The 27610-nt window shown below is 42.1% G+C and overlaps 1 protein-coding gene across 1 annotated transcript; it reads left to right on the forward strand.

Moving 5' to 3' along the window:
* The first annotated feature begins 254 nt into the window (after positions 1-254).
* LOC135537314 (zinc finger protein 271-like) lies at positions 255-25778 on the forward strand. The gene is made up of 4 exons (XM_064963522.1): positions 255-803; positions 3042-4050; positions 15900-16420; positions 24697-25778. Exons 1-4 carry the CDS (start codon positions 443-445, stop codon positions 25719-25721), a joined length of 2916 nt encoding a protein of 971 aa, XP_064819594.1. The 5' UTR covers positions 255-442; the 3' UTR covers positions 25722-25778.
* Positions 25779-27610: the final 1832 nt, after the last annotated feature.

A 27610-nucleotide genomic window follows, 5' to 3' on the forward strand; every position in this document is an offset into this window, starting at 1 on the left:
ATATTTATTCAGTTGATATGTATTTTATATTCAGCTTCTATATATGTGTGTAGGAAAGTATTACCTGTCGGAAGTAAGAGAAAACATCAGTTCATTTTATATTTTAGCCAGTATAACCAATGTGGTGAATATTTTCCTTATTAACTGCGGTACCCACTCCAGTCAACAGATGGCGATGGGAGTCTTTCAGCTGATGCTCGTTGCGTGACGTATAATCTAGTGGACGGGACGGGACACTTCAACAAGGACGACAGGCTACTGATTAAACCACCTCGGTTGTTCGCTAGCAAACATAAAACCGGTAATATTTAGACAGTTTGTGTGTGTATTAACCTCGGTGTTTTAAACACACTGTCTGCGAATTTACTAGTTACTTTAATATTTACGTTGTCAGCTAGCTAGCTGTTTTAGTTAGCACTAAGCTAGTCTAACGTTCCCGACCATGAGTTCACTATCCTACACCCCACCTGCTAAAGAAGAGGATGACTGCTGGACGGAGAAAGAAGCTCCCGTGAAAGGGGAGAAGGAAGAGGAGGCTGTCACGGTTAAAAAGGAAGTAGAGGGTGAAGCTGTTACAGTGAAAGAGGAAGACGTTTCAGTGAAAGAGGTGGATGTTACTGTTGAAGAAGAGGAAGACGCGTTCGGAGTGAAAGAGGAGGACGTTACAGTGAAAGAAGAGGAGGATGCAGTTGAAAAAGTGAAAGAGGAGGAGGATGAGATTACTGTCACAGTTATAGAGGTGGAAGAAGAGAATAATGGAGATCTGATTAACACCATTGAGAATGGAGATCTGATAAACACCAGTGAGTACTATCTTAACAACAGGGGCGCAAATCAATGTGTGGTTATAAAGGGGCATTCCACTGAAGTTCGATACTTCAATACGTTCTCTACTGTGGGAATTATTAAAGCTACAATGTAAGATGTGTCCCATTAAACAGTGGGCCGCTAACAAAACGTAGACAATGGATCAAATGCATCCAATGACATTAGTCATCAATATATATTATTATAGAGCTCTGTTCAGCCTATAAACATGGCATTATCTATTATTATAGAGCTCTGCTCAGCCTATAAACATCACATTATCTATTATTATAGAGCTCTGCTCAGCCTATAAACATGACATTATCTATTATTATTGAGCTCTGCTCAGCCTAAAAACATGACATTATCTATTATTATAGAGCTCTGCTCAGCCTATAAACATGACATTATCTATTATTATAGAGCTCTGTTCAGCCTGTAAACATGACATTATCTATTATTATTGAGCTCTGCTCAGCCTAAAAACATGACATTATCTATTATTATGACAGCCTATAACCATGACATTATCTATTATTATAGAGCTCTGCTCAGCCTATAAACAAGACATGATCTATTATTATAGAGCTCTGATCAGCCTATAACATGACATTATCTATTATTATAGAGCTCTGCTCAGCCTATAAACATGACATTATCTATTATTATAGAGCTCTGCTCAGCCTGAAGACATTATTAATATTATTATAGACTGCTTTAAAAACATGACATTATCTATTATTATAGAGCTCTGTTAGCCTGTAAACATGACATTATCTATTATTATAGAGCTCTGCTCAGCCTAAATACATGACATTATCTATTATTAAACTAAAACATGACATTATCTATTATTATAGAGCTCTGCTCAGCCTAAAAAACATGACATTATCTATTATTATAGAGCTCTGCTCAGCCTATAACCATGACATTATCTATTATTATAGAGCTCTGCTCAGCCTATAAACATGACATTATCTATTATCATAGAGCTCTGTTCAGCCTATAAACATGACATTATCTATTATTATAGAGCTCTGCTCAGTAAACATGACATTATCTATTATTATAGAGCTCTGCTCAGCCTAAAAACATGACATGATCTATTATTATAGAGCTCTGCTCAGCCCGTAACCATGACATTATCTATTATTACAGAGCTCTGATTATGACATAATGACATTCCATGAGAACAAGATTAGAGTTGAAACTCTACATTATTAATATTATTATGACTGTTTCTTTTTTGTTGTTGTTACAAACAGACAATCTGACTGAGTTTTTACAGAAAACAAAAGAACAATTAAAGAGTTGCATAAAAAGATAACCAACCCATTTCCCCCCTCAAGTCCCCACCCGCCATCATCCTCCCTCCACAGTCAGAAACCATGTTTCCCTCCCTCCCTCCCCACCAACCCATTACCCCCTCAGTCCCCACCCGCCCCTATCCTCCCTCCACAGCCAGAAACCATGTTTCCCTCCCCACCAACCCATTACCCCCTCAGTCCCCACCCGCCCTCATCCTCCCTCCACAGTCAGAAACCATGTTTCCCTCCCCACCAACCCATTACCCCCTCAGTCCCCTACCCGCCCTCATCCTCCCTCCCCAGCCAGAAACCATGTTTCCCTCCCCACCAACCCATTACCCCCTCGGTCCCCACCCGCCCTCATCCTCCCTCCACAGCCAGAAACCATGTTTCCCTCCCCACCTAGACCCCCCCCCGTAATACCCCTTCCCTAGGGGTCTGAAACCAAAGAAAGTACCAAAGTCTAAATGTTGATTCCAACATTTTTAAATAGACCTCAGTGGGAATACCGTCCGATCCAGCTGATTTGCCTTTGTTCATGTTATCCAAAAGTCGAGGGCAGAGGTAATTTCCTCACGCACAGTCTCTTGGATAGTAGTGGCCAACTCTTTCTGTTGTCTGGTGTTTGAGAGCAGCCATGTTCCTTCCCACAGGTGAATTGTGAACGGACAGATTACGCTAGCTACAGTGAACCTTTCACACCTTAACATTGGGCTGTGTGTTTACAATTATTTGAAAAAGAAGTCCGTTAATTTCAAATATAGCCACGCATTCCAGAACCCAACCAGGATGTTCTAGAATGTTCTTCAAACTGAACTCAGGATTTTGAGAGACCGAGTCTGAATTAAACCCCAAGTATCATTCAGGTTTGTTTTAGGTCTTCAGTTCAGTATTTAACTAAATGCTCTATTTATTTGTCTTTGGCAGGAGAGAGACAAGACTCTCACTCTGACAGCGAAAAGCGTCTTTCAGAAGAACCAGAGACGTCCAAACCAGCAAGACGACGCCACTCTTCCCAATGTGGAAAGAGTTTTACCAAGTTAGGGAGCCTTAAAAACCATGAGATTACACACACAGGAGAAAAGCCCTACCAATGTTCCCAGTGTGGAAAGAGTTTTACAAGGTTTTGGAACCTAAAAGAACATGTGAGGACACACACAGGGGAAAAACCTCATCACTGCTCCCAGTGTGGAAAGAGTTTTATCCGGCTAAGCCACCTGAAAGAACACAAGAGAACGCACACAGGGGAGAAGTCTTATTACTGCTCCCAATGTGGGAAAGGTTTTATCCAGTTAAGGAAACTGAAAATGCATGAAATGACACATACAGGGGAGAAGCCCTACCACTGCTCCCAGTGTGAAAATAGATATGTTTCATCGGGAGCCCTGAAATCACATAAGAGAACACACACAGGGGAGAAGCCATACCTCTGTTCCCAGTGTGGCAAGAGTTTTAGCTGGCCAGGGCAACTGAAAGAGCACGAGAGGACACACACAGGAGTGAAGCCTTACTATTGCTCCCTGTGTGGAAAGAGTTTTACCCATTTAGGGAACTTAAAAAGGCATAAAAGATCACACGCTGTAGAGAAGCCGTATCAATGCTCCCAGTGTGAAAACATGTTTTTATCACAATGGGACCTGAAAAAACATGAGAGAACACACTCTGTAGAGAGGCCTTTCAAATGCTCTCAGTGTGGAAAGAGATTTATCCAGCGTTGTCATTTGAAAGCGCATGAAAAAATACACACAGGTGAAAAACCATTGTGCTCTCATTGTGGAAAGAGTTTTACCCAGTTAGGGAGCCTAAAAGAGCACGAGAGGACACACACTGGAGAGAAGCCATACCACTGTTCCCGGTGTGGAAAGAGTTTTACCCGGTTATGGTGCCTGAAAGCACATGAGAGAATGAAGAAGCTGTGTTCTGCCTTAAGTTTTTGACTGAGAATTAGTGTTTTTGTTCATGTCACGTAAAATCAACTTGGTTCGATGCTAGAATCCTTAGTTGCTGCCTACTTTTTTTAAAAACTTCTAAATTAATGATACATACTCATTGATTCTTGATGAACATAACTGATAAAATGCCTCATGAGCTTAGTTCAACTGTCATACTCAGATTCCAAAATACACGCTTGATTTGCAACAATGTTTTGTAAACAATGTAAATGTAAACAAACATTGTATAAGCCTCAAAACATAGTTTAAGCTATAATTTTCGGTCAAACTAAAGATTCTAGCTCTAAAGGTCCAATGCAGCCTGTTTTTAAAAACATCTCGATATCAAATCATTTCTGGGTAATATTAAGGTATCTTACTGTAATATTTAGGTACCTTACTGTAATGTTTATTTACCTTACTGTAATAATTAGGTCCCTTACTGTAATAATTAGGTCCCTTACTGTAATAATTAGGTACCTTACTGTAATGTTTTTCAATTTCAAATGGTCAAAACCAAAATAACTTCTCAAGCAAGAATTGTGATGGTACTGAGTGGAGAGGGAACAACTGAACTCGCTCTTATTGACAGAGAGGTTTTTCATATTGATTTGATAACTAATTACCTGCCTGATGATGATAATATCGAGAACGCCAACGTGTCATCCTTCCGACGCGTCATCCTTCCGACGCGTCATCCTTCCGATGTGTCACATCCTTCCGACGCGTCATCCTTCCAACATGTCACATCCTTCCGACGTGTCATCCTTCCGACGTGTCACATCCTTCCGACGCGTCATCCTTCCGACGCGTCATCCTTCCGACACGTCATCCTTCCGACGCGTCATCCTTCCGACGTGTCATCCTTCCGAAACAGGCTGAAATGTCAGGCGGTCTTTTGAAACAGCTCTGACACTGAATGGACATGATTATCATTTCCACAGTATTATTCCAACCTCAGTGTGGACATGTTCAACAACACACGTTTCTGACTCTGCACTGGGCCTTTTAAAACGCCTGTTCAACAACACCCGTTTCTGACTCTGCACTGGGCCTTTAAAACGCCTGTTCAACAACACACGTTTCTGACTCTGCACTGGGCCTTTAAAACGCCTGTTCAACAACACACGTTTCTGACTCTGCACTGGGCCTTTAAAAACGCCTGTTCAACAACACACGTTTCTGACTCTGCACTGGGCCTTTTAAAAACGCCTGTTCAACAACACACGTTTCTGACTCTGCACTGGGCCTTTAAAACGCCTGTTCAACAACACACGTTTCTGACTCTGCACTGGGCCTTTAAAAACGCCTGTTCAACAACACACGTTTCTGACTCTGCACTGGGCCTTTTAAAACGCCTGTTCAACAACACACGTTTCTGACTCTGCACTGGGCCTTTTAAAAACGCCTGTTCAACAACACACGTTTCTGACTCGGCACTGGGCCTTTAAAACGCCTATTCAACAACACACGTTTCTGACTCTGCATTGGGCCTTTAAAAACGCCTGTTCAACAACACACGTTTCTGACTCTGCACTGGGCCTTTAAAAACACCTGTTCAACAACACACGTTTCTGACTCTGCACTGGGCCTTTAAAAACGCCTGTTCAACAACACACGTTTCTGACTCTGCACTGGGCCTTTTAAAACGCCTATTCAACAACACGTTTCTGACTCTGCACTGGGCCTTTTAAAACGCCTATTCAACAACACACGTTTCTGACTCTGCACTGGGCTTTTAAAAACGCCTATTCAACAACACCCGTTTCTGACTCTGCACTGGGCCTTTTAAAAACACCTATTCAACAACACACCTTTCTGACTCTGCACTGGGCCTTTAAAACGCCTGTTCAACAACACACGTTTCTGACTCTGCACTGGGCTTTTAAAACGCCTATTCAACAACACACGTTTCTGACTCTGCACTGGGCCTTTAAAACGCCTATTCAACAACACACGTTTCTGACTCTGCACTGGGCCTTTAAAACGCCTGTTCAACAACACACGTTTCTGACTCTGCACTGGGCCTTTAAAACGCCTATTCAACAACACACGTTTCTGACTCTGCACTGGGCTTTTAAAAACGCCTATTCAACAACACACGTTTCTGACTCTGCACTGGGCCTTTTAAAACGCCTGTTCAACAACACACGTTTCTGACTCTGCACTGGGCTTTTAAAAACGCCTATTCAACAACACACGTTTCTGACTCTGCACTGGGCCTTTAAAACGCCTATTCAACAACACACGTTTCTGACTCTTCTTTAAAAACGCCTATTCAACAACACACGTTTCTGACTCTGCACTGGGCCTTTAAAAACGCCTATTCAACAACACACGTTTCTGACTCTGCACTGGGCCTTTAAAACGCCTATTCAACAACACACGCTGACTCTGCACTGGGCCTTTTAAAAACACCTATTCAACAACACACCTTTCTGACTCTGCACTGGGCCTTTAAAAACGCCTGTTCAACAACACACGTTTCTGACTCTGCACTGGGCCTTTTAAAACGCCTATTCAACAACACACGTTTCTGACTCTGCACTGGGCCTTTAAAAACGCCTGTTCAACAACACACGTTTCTGACTCTGCACTGGGCTTTTAAAACGCCTATTCAACAACACACGTTTCTGACTCTGCACTGGGCCTTTAAAACGCCTATTCAACAAACGTTTCTGACTCTGTTCTTTAAAACGCCTGTTCAACAACACACGTTTCTGACTCTGCACTGGGCCTTTAAAACGCCTTTCAAAAACGCCTAAAAACGCCTATTCAACAACACACGTTTTGACTCTGACTCTGTTCAACAACACACGTTTCTGACTCTGCACTGGGCTTTTAAAAACGCCTATTCAACAACACACGTTTCTGACTCTGCACTGGGCCTTTAAAACGCCTATTCAACAACACACGTTTCTGACTCTGCACTGGGCCTTTAAAAACGCCTATTCAACAACACACGTTTCTGACTCTGCACTGGGCCTTTTAAAAACGCCTATTCAACAACACACGTTTCTGACTCTGCACTGGGCCTTTAAAACGCCTATTCAACAACACACGTTTCTGACTCTGCACTGGGCCTTTTAAAACGCCTGTTCAACAACACACGTTTCTGACTCTTCTTTAAAACGCCTATTCAACAACACACGTTTCTGACTCTGCACTGGGCTTTTAAAAACGCCTATTCAACAACACACGTTTCTGACTCTGCACTGGGCCTTTTAAAACGCCTGTTCAACAACACACGTTTCTGACTCTGCACTGGGCCTTTAAAAACACCTGTTCAACAACACACGTTTCTGACTCTGCACTGGGCCTTTAAAAACGCGTTTCTGACTCTTCAATTCAACACACGTTTCTGACTCTGCACTGGGCCTTTTAAAACGCCTATTCAACAACACACGTTTCTGACTCTGCACTGGGCTTTTAAAAACGCCTATTCAACAACACCCGTTTCTGACTCTGCACTGGGCCTTTTAAAAACACCTATTCAACAACACACCTTTCTGACTCTGCACTGGGCCTTTAAAACGCCTGTTCAACAACACACGTTTCTGACTCTGCACTGGGCTTTTCTATTCAACAACACACGTTTCTGACTCTGCACTGGGCCTTTAAAACGCCTATTCAACAACACACGTTTCTGACTCTGCACTGGGCCTTTAAAACGCCTGTTCAACAACACACGTTTCTGACTCTGCACTGGGCCTTTAAAACGCCTATTCAACAAAACTGACTCTATTCTTTTAAAAAACAACACACGTTTCTGACTCTGCACTGGGCCTTTTAAAACGCCTGTTCAACAACACACGTTTCTGACTCTGCACTGGGCTTTTAAAAACGCCTATTCAACAACACACGTTTCTGACTCTGCACTGGGCCTTTAAAACGCCTATTCAACAACACACGTTTCTGACTCTGCACTGGGCCTTTAAAAAACGCCTATTCAACAACACACGTTTCTGACTCTGCACTGGGCCTTTTAAAAACGCCTATTCAACAACACACGTTTCTGACTCTGCACTGGGCCTTTAAAACGCCTATTCAACAACACACGTTTCTGACTCTGCACTGGGCCTTTTAAAAACACCTATTCAACAACACACCTTTCTGACTCTGCACTGGGCCTTTAAAACGCCTGTTCAACAACACACGTTTCTGACTCTGCACTGGGCTTTTAAAACGCCTATTCAACAACACACGTTTCTGACTCTGCACTGGGCCTTTAAAACGCCTGTTCAACAACACACGTTTCTGACTCTGCACTATTGGGCACTGGGCTTTTAAAAACGCCTATTCAACAACACACGTTTCTGACTCTGCACTGGGCCTTTTAAAACGCCTGTTCAACAACACACGTTTCTGACTCTGCACTGGGCTTTTAAAAACGCCTATTCAACAACACACGTTTCTGACTCTGCACTGGGCCTTTAAAACGCCTATTCAACAACACACGTTTCTGACTCTGCACTGGGCCTTTAAAAACGCCTATTCAACAACACACGTTTCTGACTCTGCACTGGGCCTTTTAAAAACGCAAATTCAACAACACACGTTTCTGACTCTGCACTGGGCCTTTAAAACGCCTATTCAACAACACACGTTTCTGACTCTGCACTGGGCCTTTTAAAACGCCTGTTCAACAACACACGTTTCTGACTCTGCACTGGGCTTTTAAAAACGCCTATTCAACAACACACGTTTCTGACTCTGCACTGGGCCTTTAAAACGCCTATTCAACAACACACGTTTCTGACTCTGCACTGGGCCTTTAAAAACGCCTATTCAACAACACACGTTTCTGACTCTGCACTGGGCCTTTAAAACGCCTGTTCAACAACACACGTTTCTGACTCTGCACTGGGCCTTTAAAACGCCTATTCAACAACACACGTTTCTGACTCTGCACTGGGCTTTTAAAAACGCCTATTCAACAACACACGTTTCTGACTCTGCACTGGGCTTTTAAAAACGCCTATTCAACAACACACGTTTCTGACTCTGCACTGGGCTTTTAAAACACCTGTTCAACAAAACGTTTCTGACTCTGCCTGGGCCTTTTAAAATTCAACAACACACGTTTCTGACTCTGCACTGGGCCTTTAAAAACGCCTATTCAACAACACACCTTTCTGACTCTGCACTGGGCCTTTAAAAACGCCTGTTCAACAACACACGTTTCTGACTCTGCACTGGGCCTTTAAAAACGCCTGTTCAACAACACACGTTTCTGACTCTGCACTGGGCCTTTTAAAAACACCTGTTCAACAACACACGTTTCTGACTCTGCACTGGGCCTTTTAAAAACGCCTATTCAACAACACACGTTTCTGACTCTGCACTGGGCCTTTTAAAAACGCCTATTCAACAACACACGTTTCTGACTCTGCACTGGGCCTTTTAAAAACGCCTATTCAACAACACACGTTTCTGACTCTGCACTGGGCCTTTAAAAACGCCTATTCAACAACACACGTTTCTGACTCTGCACTGGGCCTTTTAAAAATGCCTATTCAACAACACGTGTTAAGTCTTTTAATCTAAAGACATGAATTGAAAAAATGAAGTATAGCAGTTTTAATAGCGAGCGCGACAGTTTCAATTTGTACGCTCTCTGTGATTCAATGGTCCTTTACAAACTCTGGCTCTTCTATGGGTTTGTCTGTGTGACAGTTTCAATTTGTACGCTCTCTGTGATTAAATGGTCCTTTACAAACTCTGGCTCTGGGTTTTCTATGTGGTTTGTCTGTGTGACAAAGTTTCTGTGTGACAGTTTCAATTTGTACGCTCTCTGTGATTAAATGGTCCTTTACAAACTCTGGCTCTGGGTTTTCTATGGGTTTGTCTGTGTGACAGTTTCAATTTGTACGCTCTCTGTGATTCAATGGTCCTTTAAAAACTCTGGCTCTGGGTTTTCTATGTGTGTGTCTGTGTGACTGAGTGGACCTCCTTCTTCAAGCACTACAAATCATCTATTGTTTACATTTGAGTTACATATGTTTCTTACAGAGTGCGGCTTTAAGGGAATATTTGGTCACATCTACGTGTAAAAAAAATATAGAAAAAAATCCCTATTCTAACAGTATTTATCCATAATGTACATAATAATATTGAGAGGAGTGTACTGCAAGGCAGGATCAACAAGGACAAGCCATCTAACTTTGATAAAGAACCAGAAATAACTATGACATTTCTGTCTCATTAGGAAATCTAAACTTGGTTATTGAGTCAATCAGACCATTTTTTAAAAGCTTCTAAAAACATCAAATAACAACCTAAGCACAAGGTGAGACTAACTCACTGATCCTGCTTTGTTGGATAAGTCTTCCTGTCCAATTCTCTCTGCGTCCCTGCCTGTGCCCCTGGGCGGTCTGCGGCTCTCTTCAAAACTGAAATCCTACAGAAGAAAACAACAGTGCACATGGCTGTTACTAGGATTGTATTGTAATATTCACCACACAGTCTTTTATGTATAACCAGTAATGATTGTCATGCAGAAGAGTTGGGTATGACACTTCTACAATCCATACACAACATCTTCATAGAACCAAGGGGCCCTCCCAGTACTGTTATTAGGTAACTAGTATAGAACCTCCTAGTAATATCATTAGGTAACTAGTATAGAACCTCCTAGTAATGTTATTAGGTAAATAGAACCATCCCAGTAATGTTATTAGGTAACTAGTATAGAACCATCCCAGTAATGTCATTAGGTAACTAGTATAGAACCTCCTAGTAATGTTATTAGGTAACTAGTGTAGAACCATCCCAGTAATGTTATTAGGTAACTAGTATAGAACCTCCTAGTAATGTTATTAGGTAACTAGTGTAGAACCATCCCAGTAATGTTATTAGGTAACTAGTATAGAACCATCCCAGTAATGTCATTCGGTAACTAGTATAGAGCCATCCCAGTAATGTTATTAGGTAACTAGTATAGAACCATCCCAGTAATGTCATTAGGTAACTAGTATAGAACCTCCTAGTAATGTTATTAGGTAACTAGTGTAGAACCATCCCAGTAATGTCATTAGGTAACTAGTATAGAACCTCCTAGTAATGTTATTAGGTAACTAGTGTAGAACCATCCCAGTAATGTCATTAGGTAACTAGTATAGCTTGGAGTCAGAAGGGCAAAGGATTGAAAAGCATGCCAAGGTTATTTTCTATGAATGCAGAGCGATGATAGTCGAAATGTATTATTTCACACTGCATGATAGCTAATGTACTAAAGCTATCGTCATATTGCTACCTTGTACCAGGCAGGGAAATTCACGGTGGCTATTGTCAATCATGTAGTTAACTAGCTAGCTACCTCGACGTTGTTAACATTAACTACCCTGCTGGCCGACAACGTGAATATTGTCTTATTACAATATAACTATGAGAATTACAATGTATTTTGTTACGTTAGAGCTTGATATTCTACATTACATTTTTAAAAAATTGATATTCTAAAATTGATTAAATTGTTTTTTCCCCCTCATCAATCCACACACAATACCCCATAATGACAAAGCAAAAACAGATGTTTAGAAAATGTTGCAAATGTATTAAAAAAAATTACTACTATATTTACATAAGTATTCAGACCCTTTACTCAGTACTTTGTTGAAGCACCTTTGTGGGCGATTACAGCCTCGAGTCTTCTTGGGTATGACACTACAAGCTTGGCACACCTGTATTTGTGGAGTTTCTCCCATTCTTCTCTGCAGAGCCGCTCAAGCTCTGTGTCAGGTATGTTGTATGGGCAGCGTCGCTGCACAGCTATTTTCAGGTCTCTGCAGAGATGTTCGATCGAGTTCACCTCCGTCTGAGGTCCTGACCACTATGGAGCAGGTTTTCATCAAGGATGTCTCTGTACTTTGCGCCGTTCATCATTCCCTCGATCCTGACTAGTCTCTTAGTTCCTGCCGCTGAACAACATCTGCATTGCATGATGCTGCCACCACCATGCTTCACCGTAGGGATGGTGCCACCACCATGCTTCAATGTAGGGATGGTGCCACCACCATGCTTCAATGTAGGGATGGTGCCACCACCATGCTTCACCGTAGTGATGGTGCCACCACCATGCTTCACCGTAGTGATGGTGCCACCACCATGCTTCACCGTAGTGATGGTGCCATCACCATGCTTCACCGTAGTGATGGTGCCACCACCATGCTTCACTAGTGATGGTGCCACCACCATGCTTCACCGTAGTGATGGTGCCACCACCATGCTTCACCGTAGTGGTGGTGCCACCACCATGCTTCACCGTAGTGGTGGTGCCACCACCATGCTTCACCTTAGGGATGGTGCCACCACCATGCTTCACCTTAGGGATGGTGCCACCACCATGCTTCACCTTAGGGATGGTGCCACCACCATGCTTCACCTTAGGGATGGTGCCACCACCATGCTTCACCTTAGGGATGGTGCCACCACCATGCTTCACCGTAGGGAAGGTGCCACCACCCTGGTTCACTGTAGGGATGGTGCCATAGGATTGTGTCGAAGAACCAGTCTCAGAGCTCTATTGACAATTCCTTTGACCTCATGGCTTGGTTTTTGCTCTGACATGCACTGTCAGCTGTGGGACCTTATATAGACAGGTGTGTCTTCCCAAATCATGTCCAATAAATTTAATTTACCACAGGTGGACTTCAATCAAGTTGTAGAAACATCTCAAGGATGATCAATGGAAACAGGATGCACCTGAGCTCAATTTCGAGTCTCATAGCAAAGGGTCTGAATACTTGTGTAAATAAGGTATTTAAAAAAAAAAAATTGCAAAAAATGTAGAAAAATCTTTTTTCGCTTTGTCATAGGATATTGTTGTGTGTAGATTGGTGGGGAAAATGTATAATTAAAATAAGGCTGTAAATTAACACAATGTGGAGAAAGGGTGTGAATACTTTCAGAATGTTCTGTTGTTCTAAAATGGAATCAAGTTATATTCAATCTTGTCGACTCTGTTGGGTTGTCGCTCGTTACCACAGCCACAAAATCTCAAGAGTTTTTGTTGATGCCACGTCATCCCAGCAGCACCGACCAATGAGATCTGGGGTTTCTGGGATATTGTGTTCAAATCCAGGGGGGTCTCCAATAACACATGTACACATATATATATTGAAGTTACGCAGGTAAAACATAAAACATTAAAAAGGTGGCATGGCCAGTAGTCTGTAGGCCCAGGCCTGAATTAATGAAGAGGTTTACCTTTCACAGTAACTACATGACAAGAGAGAAAAGGTTGGCCCACGTGTTTTTCAAAATGGACATATAGTTTTTTATTTTCTTTTAATACTATGTTTATTATTTTCCAATAAAAAAATAAAATAAAAAAGACAGCAATACAAACAATGACAGTCATTGCACTGTTGAATGGGATGGCCAATTTAGAGGCCAAAACAAAACTTAACTCACACATACACCAAATAAAACAACATCCTATTAGGTGGTACATGTATAAGAAGACAGCATATAGTCATTACAAGCAGTGTCGTCATTACAAGCAGTGTCGTTAATCGTTGGTGATTAAACGCCATGGCAACTCCACGAGGACAGAGAAAAAGTTGTCCCACGTGTTTGTCAAAATGGACATCTCGTGCCACAGCAACGACACGACGAGAGAGAAGATAACACTGTCACCACAGTAGGTGGTCCCCTTCGTGGACATTGTTGATGTTTGATTAGATGATGATGTAAACAAACTCGCCAGTCAGGAAAGAAAGCCGACACGAAGAATTTAGGTCAAATCGTGAAATGTTATATCTTTACACTATTGTCAAATATGCATTAGTTAATTCTAGAGTGATGTGTTGATTTTCAAAATAGATGGGTGTTATTTTGGTACAAAACATTTCCGCCTTGTGTTTAATATTATAGATGACGTCAATCATGAATATTCATATCATAATATCACTCATTACATATTGGGCAAAAGCCATGGTGAAAGTTGACACAAGATTGTAAGGGGGTGGCTACAAATTCTCTTTGGGGCGGTACCTTAGAAAGAGCTGGTTGGATAAAGAATATTTATATTTGACATTCAATTGAATACCTGAAGTACCTGGGCGGGTGAGTTGGCTGTACGCAGTGATGCGGGCTGGTGTAGATAAAATGCCAGGGCGGGAATTCTTGTCTCAGTTCGCCCCGATGACTGTCAACATGAAAATGTATATTTCGGAATGAAAGAGGAGACTAAATGTGCAGGAAGGGGTCTGAATCGTTTCCGAATGCAGTGAAACATTAAACACATTAAACCACTAAATACAGGATATTAAGTCACAACGAGGCCAAAACAAAATCAAATCAAATCCTTTTAAATCTATCCTCCTTTCTAGGGAGTTTTTCCTAGCCACCGTGCTTCTACACCTGCATTGCTTGCTGTTTGGGGTTTTAGGCTGGGTTTCTGTACAGCAGTTTGAGATATCAGCTGATGTACGAAGGGCTATATAAATACATTTGATTTGATTTGAGGCCGACATGAACATTACAATTACCTGCTGACAACGAACGCAAACGGTCAGTTAAATCCTAAACATAATCCACTGAAACAAATGGCAAGTAATCAAATGAATGAATTACAATCACCAAAGACGCATGCATGTTCATTTAGTTCTCTCCGGGTGACAGGTTTAGCCGAATAAAAATCTAGCTTTTGTTGTTTTTGAGCAGAAACATGGTTATTCTAAGCATTTCTCCACCAATCTTGTGGAGCTGGTTTTGGCCTGAAGGTGCTTCTTAATATTTGAAGTTGAGTTCTTAGCAGTTGACAGGCCGCATAGCCCCGAGGCACAGTTTGCATGTTATTAATATATTTTTCTCCTTTTTTTTTACCAATTCAAAATAATGTGATAACTTCCATGAGGAAAATGCTCCCATCTGGCTTGCAAGCTTCCTGCCACAACGTTCTTCAAATCAAATCAAATTTATCTCCGCCACGGGGGGGGGGGGGCGCCAACCCAGACAGGATGATCACATCAGTGATCTAGACTACTCACCGTACTATAGGCTACAGATGTTTCTAAATGAGCTATCTAGACTACTCACTGTACTACAGGCTACAGATGTTTCTAAATGAGCTATCTAGACTACTCACTGTACTGCAGGCTACATATGTTTCTAAATGAGCTATCTCGACTACTCACTGTACTACAGGCTATAGATTTAAGTCACCACTAAAATAGTTATTAATGTTATTGAGTAGGTCTACATCTTTCTTTAATCTAACAATAAAACAACAAGGAACAACTTATTTTTTTATAAGAAATGTAAAGGCTTTTTACAATAAATTTGTTGGAAGTAGAAGCTCATCTTTTATTCTCATATTTATTGTCTGAAGTTGTCTTGATGTCCTTTGTATGTTTGATGATATGTTTGTACATACACAGAGCAGAACATTTCCCCATTGGGATGAAAAAGTAATTATCTTATCTTGTGATGAGGAAAGTATTGGCTGTAAGGGGTTAGAGAAAATGTATTTGCTCATTTGAAATGTATTTGCTCATTTTGATATTATTATTATTTGCCAGAATAAATGTCGTGAATAACTGCTTTACCAACTCCAGTCAGCAGATGGCGATGTGAGTCTTCCAGTTTATTTTTTTGTACGTGACGCATAATCTAGTGGACGGGACTCTTCCTAAAAACAAAATGGCAACTAAGTCAGCCACCTCGGTAGCTTACAAGCCAACAATAAACCGACGCATTGAAACTCCTTTGATAATTTGTATATTAATCTGTGTTTTTAACACAATGTAAACGTAATATGCTTGTTAAATGTACTACATTGTTAAGATTGATACTGAGCTGAGACTAGGCTAGTCACTAATGCTAGCTAGCTAACATCCCTGACCATGAGCTTGCTAAACTACTCCCCCTCTGCTAAAGAAGCGGAGGTCTGCTGGACGGAGAAAGAAGCTCTGGGGCTGAACATTATCGTGGAAGAAGAGGAGGATGTTACAGTGAAAGGAGAGAAAGACGATTTCAGTATTAAAAAGGAGGATGTTACAGTGAAAGAAGAGAAAGAACCATGTGGAATGAAAGAGGAAGAGGGAATAGAGTATGTAACAGTGGAAGAGGAGGAGGTAGAAGCTTTCAGAATTAAAGAGGAAGTTACAGTGAAGGAAGAGAAAGAAGATTTCAGTATTAAAAAGGAGGATGTTACAGTGGGAGAAGAGAAAGACCCGTTTGGAGTGGAGGAGGGGGTAGAGGCTGTCACAGTGGAAGAGGAGGACATCATATTGAAAGAGGAGGAGGCTGTTACAGTGGGAGAAGAGAAAGAACCGTCTGGAGTGGAAGAGGAGGCTCCCTCAATAAAAAAGGAGGACATTTTGGGAGTGAAAGAAATTGGGGAGGAGACTGAAGACCTGATTAACACCAGTGAGTATGGTCTTTAAAACAGGGCGCAAACTCAGGCAGTTGTTGAACCAATGTGTGATTTTTAAAGGGGCATTCAAATGAAGTACTGCACACAAATATGTTGTTCAGTACTGTAGGAAACATCAAAGGATTATCTGTGATTGGTACATGCATTTTTTTACTTTTAAATTAATGATATGATACAATATTCTTTATTGTCCATTTTACATGGAAATTCATTTAGGTACACAAACACAATACACTAGAAAACATTCAGTATGGAAAACTGTAAAGTTAGTACACAAGTCACATGTCTTTGGCCTGCTGTCTGACCGTGCATTGGGCCTTCTTCTGTCCTACTGTTCAGTGGCATTGGGCCTCTCTCTGTCCTACTGTTCAGTGGCATTGGGCTTTCTTCTGTCCCACTGTTCAGCAGCCTGATTGGCCCTCCTCTGTCCCACTGTTCAGCAGCCTGATGGGCCCTCATCTGTCCCACTGTTCAGCAGCCTGATGGGCCCTCATCTGTCCCACTGTTCAGCGGCGTGATGGGCCTCTCTCTGTCCCACTGTTCAGCAGCCTGATGGGCCTCTCTCTGTCCCACTGTTCAGCAGCCTGATGGGCCCTCATCTGTCCCACTGTTCAGCGGCGTGATGGGCCTCTCTCTGTCCCACTGTTCAGCAGCCTGATTGGCCTCTCTGTCCCACTGTTCAGCAGCCTGATTGGCCTCTCTGTCCCACTGTTCAGCAGCCTGATGGCTGCCAGATTGAAACTTGCCCTGCTCCTATTCTTGCTGAACAGTGGGACCTTATATCTCCTTCAGTAGGTCAGCGGCTCAAAACCTAGGAAAAGGTTCTGTGTGGGGTCCTCTGATGTGCTTGGCCTTCGTCCCATGTATCATAGAGGCTCTGAAGCCCCCGACACAGAGGAAGGGACGTGTGTTGTTGAACTTGACATACAGGAAGTACAGCACCCACAAGGTACTGCTGGGATCACCTGTCGGTTGGGTGTTAGTCAAAGACAAGGTGAGGCTGAATGCAGTTAAAAGCAGAGGACAAGTCTAAGATGAGGATGTGCACATACCTGGACATAGATTATTGGAGAATATAACTTATAAAAGTTAGTAGAAGAGAAGAAAGGATCAGATTTGACTCACCAAAGTAAGTGCTGTAGTTTGAACAAATAAAATAGATCTTCCCACTGGTATCTGTTACCAGGACAACCAACAGAGTTCTGTTAGTTGACAGGAAGATGGACTGGTATCTGTTACCAGGACAACCAACAGAGTTCTGTTAGTTGACAGGAAGATAGACTGGTATATTTCCACCACGGTAGAACAGAGTTCTGTTAGTTATTCTACATTGTAGAATAATAGTAAAGACATCAAAACGATGAAATAACACGTGGAATCATGTAGTAACCTAAAAACTGTTAATCAAATGAAAATATCTTTGAGATTCTTCAAAGTAGCCAGCCTTTGCCCCGATGACAGTTTTGCATTCTCTCAACCAGCTTCCTGAGGTAGTCACCTGGAATGCTTTTCCAACAGCCTTGAAGGAGTTCCCACGTGCTGAGCACTTCTTGGCTGCTTTTCCATCACTCTGCGGTCCATACCATTTTATTTGGGTAAAGGTCGGGTCATTGTGGAGGCCAGGTCATCTAGTTCCGCTAAGCACAAACCAAATGGGATGGCGTGTCACTGCAGAATATTGTGGTAGCCATGCTGGTTAAGTGTGCCTTGAATTGTAAATAAATCACAGTGTCACCAGCGAAGAACCCCCACACCATCACACCACCTCCATGCTTTACAGTGAGAACTACACATGCAGAGATCATCCTTTCACCGACTCTGCACCTCACAGTGGTTGGAATCAAAAAACTAAAAAATGGGACTCATCAGACCCAAGGACAGATTTCCACCGGTCTCATGTCCATTGCTCGTGTTTCTTGGCCCAAGCAAGTCTCTTCTTATTATTGGTGTCCTTTAGTAGTGGTTTCTTTGCAGTGATTCATGCATGTCTCCTCTGAACAGTTGATGTTGAGATGTGTCTGTTACTTGAACTCTGTGAAACATGTATTTGGATTTCAATCGGAGGCTGGAACTCTAATGAACTTATCCTCTGCAGTGGAGGTAACTCTAATGAACTTATCCTCTGCACTAGAGGTAACTCTAATGAACTTATCCTCTGCACTAGAGGTAACTAATGAACTTATCCTCTGCAGTAGAGGTAACTCTAATGAACTTATTCTCTGCACTAGAGGTAACTCTAATGAACTTATCCTCTGCACTAGAGGTAACTCTATTTAACTTATACTCTGCACTAGGAGGTAACTCTAATGAACTTATCCTCTGCAGTAGAGGTAACTCTATTTAACTTATCCTCTGCACTAGAGGTAACTCTAATGAACTTATCCTCTGCAGTAGAGGTAACTCTCATGAACTTATCCTCTGCAGTAGAGGTAACTCTAATGAACTTATCCTCTGCAGTAGAGGTAACTCTAATGAACTTATCCTCTGCAGTAGAGGTAACTCTAATGAACTTATCCTCTGCAGTAGAGGTAACTCTAATGAACTTATCCTCTGCAGTAGAGGTAACTCTAATGAACTTATCCTCTGCACTAGAGGTAACTCTAATGAACTTATCCTCTGCACTAGAGGTAACTCTAATGAACTTATCCTCTGCACTAGAGGTAACTAATGAACTTATCCTCTGCAGTAGAGGTAACTAATGAACTTATCCTCTGCAGTAGAGGTAACTCTAATGAACTTATCCTCTGCAGTAGAGGTAACTCTAATGAACTTATCCTCTGCAGTAGAGGTAACTCTAATGAACTTATCCTCTGCACTAGAGGTAACTCTAATGAACTTATCCTCTGCAGTAGAGGTAACTAATGAACTTATCCTCTGCAGTAGAGGTAACTCTAATGAACTTATCCTCTGCAGTAGAGGTAACTAATGAACTTATCCTCTGCAGTAGAGGTAACTCTAATGAACTTATCCTCTGCAGTAGAGGTAACTCTAATGACCTTATCCTCTGCAGTAGAGGTAACTCTAATGAACTTATCCTCTGCAGCAGAGGTAACTCTAATGAACTTATCCTCTGCAGTAGAGGTAACTCTAATGAACTTATCCTCTGCAGTAGAGGTAACTAATGAACTTATCCTCTGCACTAGAGGTAACTCTAATGAACTTATCCTCTGCAGTAGAGGTAACTCTAATGAACTTATCCTCTGCACTAGAGGTAACTCTAATGAACTTATCCTCTGCAGTAGAGGTAACTCTAATGAACTTATGCTCTGCAGTAGAGGTAACTCTGGGTCTTCCTTTACTGTGGCGGTTCTCGTGAGAGACAGTTTCATCATAGCGCTTGATATGTTTTGCGACTGCATTTGGAAGAAGTTCTTGAAATTGTACACATTGACTAACCCTCATGTCGTAAAGTAATGATGCTGATTCTCTTTGCTTATTTGAGCAAATATTGCCATAATGTGGACTTGGTCTTTTACAAAATAGGGCCATCTTCTGTGTACCACCCTTACCGTGTCACAACACAACTGATTGACTCAAACATTAAGAAGGAAAGAAATTCCACAAATGAACTTTTTAACAAGGCACACCAGTTAATTTAAATGCATTCCAGGTGACTACCTCATGAAGCTGGTTGAGAGAATGCCAAGAGTGTGCAAAGCTGTCAAGGCAAACGGTGGCTACTTTGAATCTCAAATATAAAATATATTTTGATTTGTTTAACACTTTTTTTTTTTTGTTGGTTACTGCATGATTCCATACGTGTTATTTCATAGATTTGACGTCTTCACTATTATTCTACAATGTAGAAAATTGTATAAATAAAAACCCTTGAATGATACTGTATATTTACATATATATATATATATATATATATATATATATATATATATATATATATATATATATATATATCACAACATTTTATTATTTCTATATATTATTTTTCTGTTTGTGTGCGCATTTACAGGCCGTCAAACCAAAGGCGCTCCTTCGACATAAAGTTGTTTTTGACAAAAAAGGAAAAGGTATCAGTTTGTCACTTTCGTGAGGTAATAATGAGTAATGACATGTTCAGCTTTGAATCCCATGGTAACGCTGGCGTGATGTAGTGCTTCCAAACTAGGGCTTATCGCAATAAAAAAAATTAAAAAAATCCATGGTAAAAATTAAAACACGAAGCTGACTAAACTCTTCGGTCCTTTAAAAAACCTTCTCTTTGTAAAATATTGTGTGCTATAGCCATTATTTGGGCTCTTTTCCTAAAAAAAAAAGTAACATCCGTTTGGTGTTTTGCCACGATACTATCGTCCCCTGGCCTATTCCAAACCGTTTGAAACATTCTGTGTTTGAGCAACAGATGATTTACAACTATGACCTGACCAAGATAAAGCAAAGCAGTGCAACACAAAGTTACACGTTGAATAAACAAACATGCAGTCAATAACACAATAGAAAAAGTCTAACAGGCCCTGAAGGCAATATCCTCCTTTTGTCCCCCATTGGATTCGTCCGTTTCTTCTGCGTCCGCCAATACCGAGCAACCATCTGTGTGATTAATGATACAGAAGCACATCAAATGTTATTGGTCACATACACAGGGTAAGCAGATGTTAATGGTCACATACACAGGGTAAGCAGATGTTAATGGTCACATACACAGGGTAAGCAGATGTTAATGGTCACATTACACATGGTTAGCAGATGTTAATGGTCACATACACATGGTTAGCAGATGTTAATGGTCACATACACAGGGTAAGCAGATGTTAATGGTCACATACACATGGTTAGCAGATGTTAATGGTCACATACACAGGGTTAGCAAATGTTATTGGTCACATACACAGGGTAAGCAGATGTTAATGGTCACATTACACATGGTTAGCAGATGTTAATGGTCACATACACATGGTTAGCAGATGTTAATGGTCACATACACAGGGTTAGCAGATGTTGTTGGTCACATACACATGGTTAGCAGATGTTGTTGGTCACATTACACAGGGTTAGCAGATGTTGTTGGTCACATTACACAGGGTTAGCAGATGTTATTGGTCACATTACACAGGGTTAGCAGATGTTATTGGTCACATTACACAGGGTTAGCAGATGTTAATGGTCACATACACAGGGTTAGCAGATGTTATTGGTCACATACACAGGGTTAGCAGATGTTATTGGTCACATGCACAGGGTTAGCAGATGTTGTTGGTCACATTACACAGGGTTAGCAGATGTTATTGGTCACATTACACAGGGTTAGCAGATGTTGTTGGTCACATACACATGGTTAGCAGATGTTGTTGGTCACATTACACAGGGTTAGCAGATGTTGTTGGTCACATTACACAGGGTTAGCAGATGTTGTTGGTCACATTACACAGGGTTAGCAGATGTTGTTGGTCACATTACACAAGGTTAGCAGATGTTATTGGTCACATACACAGGGTTAGCAGATGTTATTTTGATTGTAGCGAAATGTTTGTGCTTCTAGTTCCGACAGTGCTGCAATATCTAACATGTAATCTAACAATTCCACAATAACTACCTAATACACACAAATCTAAGTAAAGGAATGGAATAAGAATATATACATACAAATATATGGATGAGCAATGACAGAGCAGCATAGGCAAGATGCAGTAAATGGTATAAAATACAGTATACACATATGAGATGAGTAGTGCAAGATATGTAAACATTAAAGTGGCATTATTAAAGAGACTAGTGATTCATTTATTAAAGTGGCCAATGACTTCAAGTCTGTATGTAGACTGCAGCCTCTGTTAGTGATGGCTGTTTAACAGTCTGATGGCCTTGAGATAGAAGCTGTTTTTCAGACTCTCGGTCCCAGCTTTGATGCACCTGTACTGACTTCGCCTTCTGGATGATAGCGGGGTGAACAGGCAGTGGCTCGGGTGGTTGTTGTCCTTGATTATCTTTTTGACCTTCCTGTGACATCGGGTGGTGTAGGTGTCCTGGAGGGAAGGTTGTTTACCCCCGATGATGCATTGCGCAGACCTCACTACCCTCTGGAGAGCCTTACGGTTGTGGGCGGAGCAGTTGCCGTACCAGGCGGTGATACAGCCCGACAGGATGCTCTCAATAATGCATCTATAAAAGTTTCTGCGGGTTTTAGGTGACAAGCCAAATATCTTCGGCCTCCTGAGGTTGAAGAGGCACTTTTGCCTTCTTCACCACACTCTGTGTGGGTGGACCATTTCTGTTTGTCCGTGATGTGTACGCCGAGGAACTTAACTTTCCACCTTCTTCACTGCTGTCCCGGCAATGTGGATGGCGGGGGTGTTCCCTCTGCTGTTTCCTGAAGTCCACGATCATCTCCTTTTGTTTTGTTGAGGGAGAGGTTATTAAGATCATCAAGGACATAAACCACCCGAGCCACGGCCTGTTCACCCCGTTCTCATCCAGAAGCAGATGACAGGTGCATCAAAGCTGGGACTGAGATTGTAACGGCGTTCTTCGTTTGTCGCAAGAAAGTCGGACCGAAATGCAGCGTGGTGGTTACTCATGTTTTTAATGAATGAATCGCGGTACATGAAAATAACTGATACAAAATACAAAACAACAAAACGGAACGTGAAACCTATCTGGTGAAACTACACAGAGACAGGAACAATCACCCACGAAATACACAGTGAAACCCAGGCTACCTAAATACGGTTCCCCATCAGAGACAACAAGAATCACCTGACTCTGATTGAGAACCGCCTCAGGCAGCCAAACCTAAACTAAACACACCCCTAATCAACCACAATCCCAATGCCTACAAAAACCCCAATACGATAACACAATAACATAAACCCATGTCACACCCTGGCCTGACCAACTAATGAACTAAAACACAAAATACTAAGACCAAGGCGTGACAGAGATACAGAAGCTGTTTTTCAATCTCCAGTCTATCAGACTGTTAAATAGCCATCACTAGCCGGCGACCATCCGGTTACTCAACCCTGAACTTTAGAGGCTGCTGCCCTATTTATACATAGACATGGAATCACTGGTCACTTTACTAATTTTTGCATACTGTTTTACTCACTACATATGTATATACTGAATTCTATTTTAGTCAATGCCACTTCTGACATTGCTCGTCCTAATATTTATATATTCCTGAATTCCATGATTTAACTTTTATATTAGTTTGTGTTGTTGTGAATCGTTAGATTCTACTGCACTGATGGAGCTAGGAACACAAGCATTTCGCTACAAGCATTTCGCGACTATCAACACGACAAGCAACAAGACTAGCAACGCGACTATCAACGTGACTAGCAACACGATTAGCAACACGATTAGCAACACGACCAGCAACACGACCAGCAACACGACCAGCAACACGACCATCAACACGACTATCAACACGACCATCAACACGACCATCAACACGACCATCAACACGACTAGCAACACGACTAGCAACACGACTAGCAACACGACTATCAACACGACTAGCAACACGACTAGCAACACGACTAGCAACATGACTAGCATCATGACAAACATGACTAGCAACATGACTAACATCATGACAAGCATCATGACTATCAACATTACTCAACATGACTATCAACATGACTATCATCATGACAATCAACATGACTAGTAAAATGACTAGCAACATGACTAGCATCATGACTAGCATCATGACTATCAACATGACTATCAACATGACTAGCATCATGACTATCAACATGACTAGCATCATGACTATCAACATGACTAGCAAAATGACTAGCAACATGACTAGCAACATGACTAGCAACATGACTAGCAACATGACTAGCAACATGACTAGCAACATGACTAGCAACATGACTAGCAACATGACTAGCAACATGACTAGCAACACGACTAGCAACACGACTAGCAACACGATTAGCATCACGACTAGCAACACGACTAGCAACACGACTAGCAACACGACTAGCAACACGACGAGCAACACGACGAGCAACACGACTAGCAACACGACTAGCAACACGACAATCAACACGACTATCAACACGACTAGCAACACGACTATCAACATGACAATCAACACGACTAGCAACATGAGTAGCACATGAAGCGTTTTCAACTGTCAAGTGTACACAAAGAAGGATGTATATGCATCCATACAACTGTCTCTTTCAACCTGCTCATTAATGTTATTTTATTTTTTATTACGGAAATGTTCTGAAAATTGTTTTATCATGTAGCGGTTTCATTCAGGTCTCCGTTTAACGAAATACTCTGTCTTTGACAGGAGAGAGACCAGACTCTCCATCTGACAAGAGTCCTTCAGGGGAACCAGACCCAGGGAAGAGGCCTTCAGGGGAACCAGACCCAGGGAGGAGACCTTCAGGGGAAACAGACTTAGGCAAGAGTCCTTCAGGGGAACCAGACCTAGAGACTGCCAAACCAGTAGGACGACACTGCTGCTCCCACTGTGGAAGGAGATTTACCAAGTTACACAACCTAAAAGAGCACGAGAGGACACACACAGGAGAAAAGCCTTTCCAATGTTCCCAGTGTGGAAAGCGTTTTAGCCGGTTAGACAGCCTGAAAATGCATGAAAGAATTCACTCTGGAGAGAAGCCTTACCAATGCTCCTATTGTGTAATGAGTTTTTCACGATCACAGGCCCTCAAAAGGCATGAGAGGACACACACAGGAGAAAAGCCTTTTCAATGCTCCCAGTGTGGAAATAGTTTTACCCTGTTGGCACACCTGAAATCACATGAGTGGACGCACACAGGAGAAAAACCTTTCCAATGTTCCCAGTGTGGAAAGAGTTTTACCAGGTTAAGGACCCTAATTAGGCACCAAGGAATACACAAAGAAGGAAGGAAGACCTTCCATTGCTCTCAGTGTGGAAAGAGTTTTACTGAGTTATGGGGCGTGAAAATACACGAGAGAATTCACTCTACACACAGAGGAGAAAGGCCATTCCAATGCTCCCAATGTGGAAAGCGTTTTACCCAGTTAGGGAACCTGAATTTACATAAGATAATTCACTCTGGAGATAAGCCTTACCACTGCTCTCAGTGTGGAAAGAGCTTTATTCGGTCATGCCATCTCAAAGAGCATGAGAAAACACACACCGGGGAAAAGCACTTCCAATGTTCCCAGTGTGGGAAGAGTTTTGCCCGGTTATGGAACCTAAAAGAGCACGAGAGGATACACACAGGAGAGAAGCCCTACCACTGCTCTCATTGTGGCCAGACCTTTTCCCGATTAAGGGAACTGAAATCCCATTACATTTCACACACTCTTATCCAGGGAGAATAACAATTGTTGAATTCACCTTAAGGTAGCTAGGTGAGACAACCACATATCACAGGCAGAGTAAGTACGTTTTCCTTCATAAAGTAGTTCTCAGTGAAGTCAGTGCTAGTAGGAAAAGACAAGTTCAGGTCAGATTTATTGAACATCTCCTCATTGGTTTATAGAAGCAGGTACCCACGTTCCATCTCCTCATTGGTTATACCCACGTGGGTGATTGAAAGATGAACTGTTTTGCCGGTCGTCGTGGTAATATGAAAGTGTAGCTGGATCACCATATAAGTTCAAAGATGAAAAAGCATGGAAGGAGGAGAGGTGACTAGAAACGATTCGGATGGCCGTTTTCTGTGTGGATTAATTGTCGGAGTTGATGACCTTGTGCATTTCAGGTAAAATAACAACTGTTTATATCCCAGGACAAATTAGCTAGCAACAGCAAGCTAGCTAAATAGGACAAATTGGCGAGCAAGTGCAAACTTGTGTTCCCAAATTAATGTCATTGGTTCATAGTTTGTTTTGATATTTTAACCTGCGTGTCGTGATCGCGTTTGGTGTAGGGGTACAAAATGTATGCACGATGGCGCACGCGCGCAGCCGGTTTGGGTTCCGTGTTACCCGTTGTTGCCTTAGCTAGCTCTTCCAATCAACACCTGTGATTGCTTTATGCCTCACTTTATGTCTCTCTCAAATTTCAATATGCCTTGTACTCTGTTGTTTAGGATAGTTATCATTGTTTTAGTTTACTGCGGAGCCCCTAGTCCCACTCAACATGCCTCAGATACCTCCTTTGTCCCACCTCCCACACATGCGGTGACCTCACCCAGCATAACTAGTGCCCGTACAGTAAACTTGGTGCCTGGGTTTACCTCCACTGTACCCGCACCCCACCATACCCCTGTCTGTACATTATGCCCTGAATCTAATCTACCATGCCCAGAAATCTGCTCCTTTTATTCTCTGTCCCCAACGCACTAGACGGCCAGTTTGGATAGCCTTTAGCCGTACCCTCATCCTACTCTACTACTCTGTTCCTCGGGTGATGTGGAGGCTAACCAAGGCCTTGCGTGTCCCCAGGCACTCTCATTTGTTGACTTCTGTAACCGAAAATGCCTTGGTTTCATGAATGTTATCAGAAGCCTCCTCCCTAAGTTTGTTTTACTCACTGCTTTAGCACACTCCGCCAACCCTGATGTCCTTGCCGTGTCTGAATCCTGGCTTAGGAAGGCCACCAAAAATTCTGAGATTTCCATACCCAGCTACAATATTTTCCGTCAAGATCGAACTACCAAAGGGGAGGAGTTAGTCTGCAGAGTTCTGTCATACTTTCCTGGTCTATGCCCAAACAGTTTGAGCTTCTAATTTTAAAAATGCCTGTTATAGACCCCCCTCAGCTCCCAGCTGTGCCCTGGACCCCATATGTGAATTGATTGCCCCCCATCTATCTTCAGAGTTTGTTCGATCTGTTAGGTGACCTGAACTGGGATGTGCTTAATTAACACCCCGGCAGTCTTACAATCTAAGCTAGATGCCCTCATTCTCACACAAATTATCAAGGAACCCACCAGGTACAACCCTTAATCTGTAAACATGGGCACCCTGATAGATATTATCCTGACCAACTTGCCCTCTAAATACACCTCTGCTGTTTTCAATCAGGATCTCAGCGATCACTGCCTCATTGCCTGCATCCTCTATGGGTCCGCAGTCAAACGACCACCACTCATCACTGTCAAACGCTCCCTAAAACATTTCTGCAAGCAGGCCTTTCTAATCGACCTGGCCCGGGTATCCTGGAAGGATATTGACCAAATCCCATCAGTCGAGGATGCCTGGTCGTTCTTTAAAAGTAATTTCCTCAACATCTTAAATAAGCATGCCCCTTTCAATTAAAAAAA

Source organism: Oncorhynchus masou, unplaced genomic scaffold (assembly GCF_036934945.1).
Source record: "Oncorhynchus masou masou isolate Uvic2021 unplaced genomic scaffold, UVic_Omas_1.1 unplaced_scaffold_750, whole genome shotgun sequence".
NCBI classification, from domain to species: Eukaryota; Metazoa; Chordata; class Actinopteri; order Salmoniformes; family Salmonidae; genus Oncorhynchus; species Oncorhynchus masou.

Bases quoted from the DNA above. Each gene is read 5' to 3' on its own strand.
- LOC135537314 (XM_064963522.1), top strand. From the start codon at position 443: ATGAGTTCACTATCCTACACCCCACCTGCTAAAGAAGAGGATGACTGC. The intron at 804-3,041 runs GTGAGTACTATC...TGTCTTTGGCAG, and splicing joins TGGAGATCTGATAAACACCA to GAGAGAGACAAGACTCTCAC. The intron at 4,051-15,899 runs ACTGAGAATTAG...CCTGACCATGAG, and splicing joins TGTTCTGCCTTAAGTTTTTG to CTTGCTAAACTACTCCCCCT.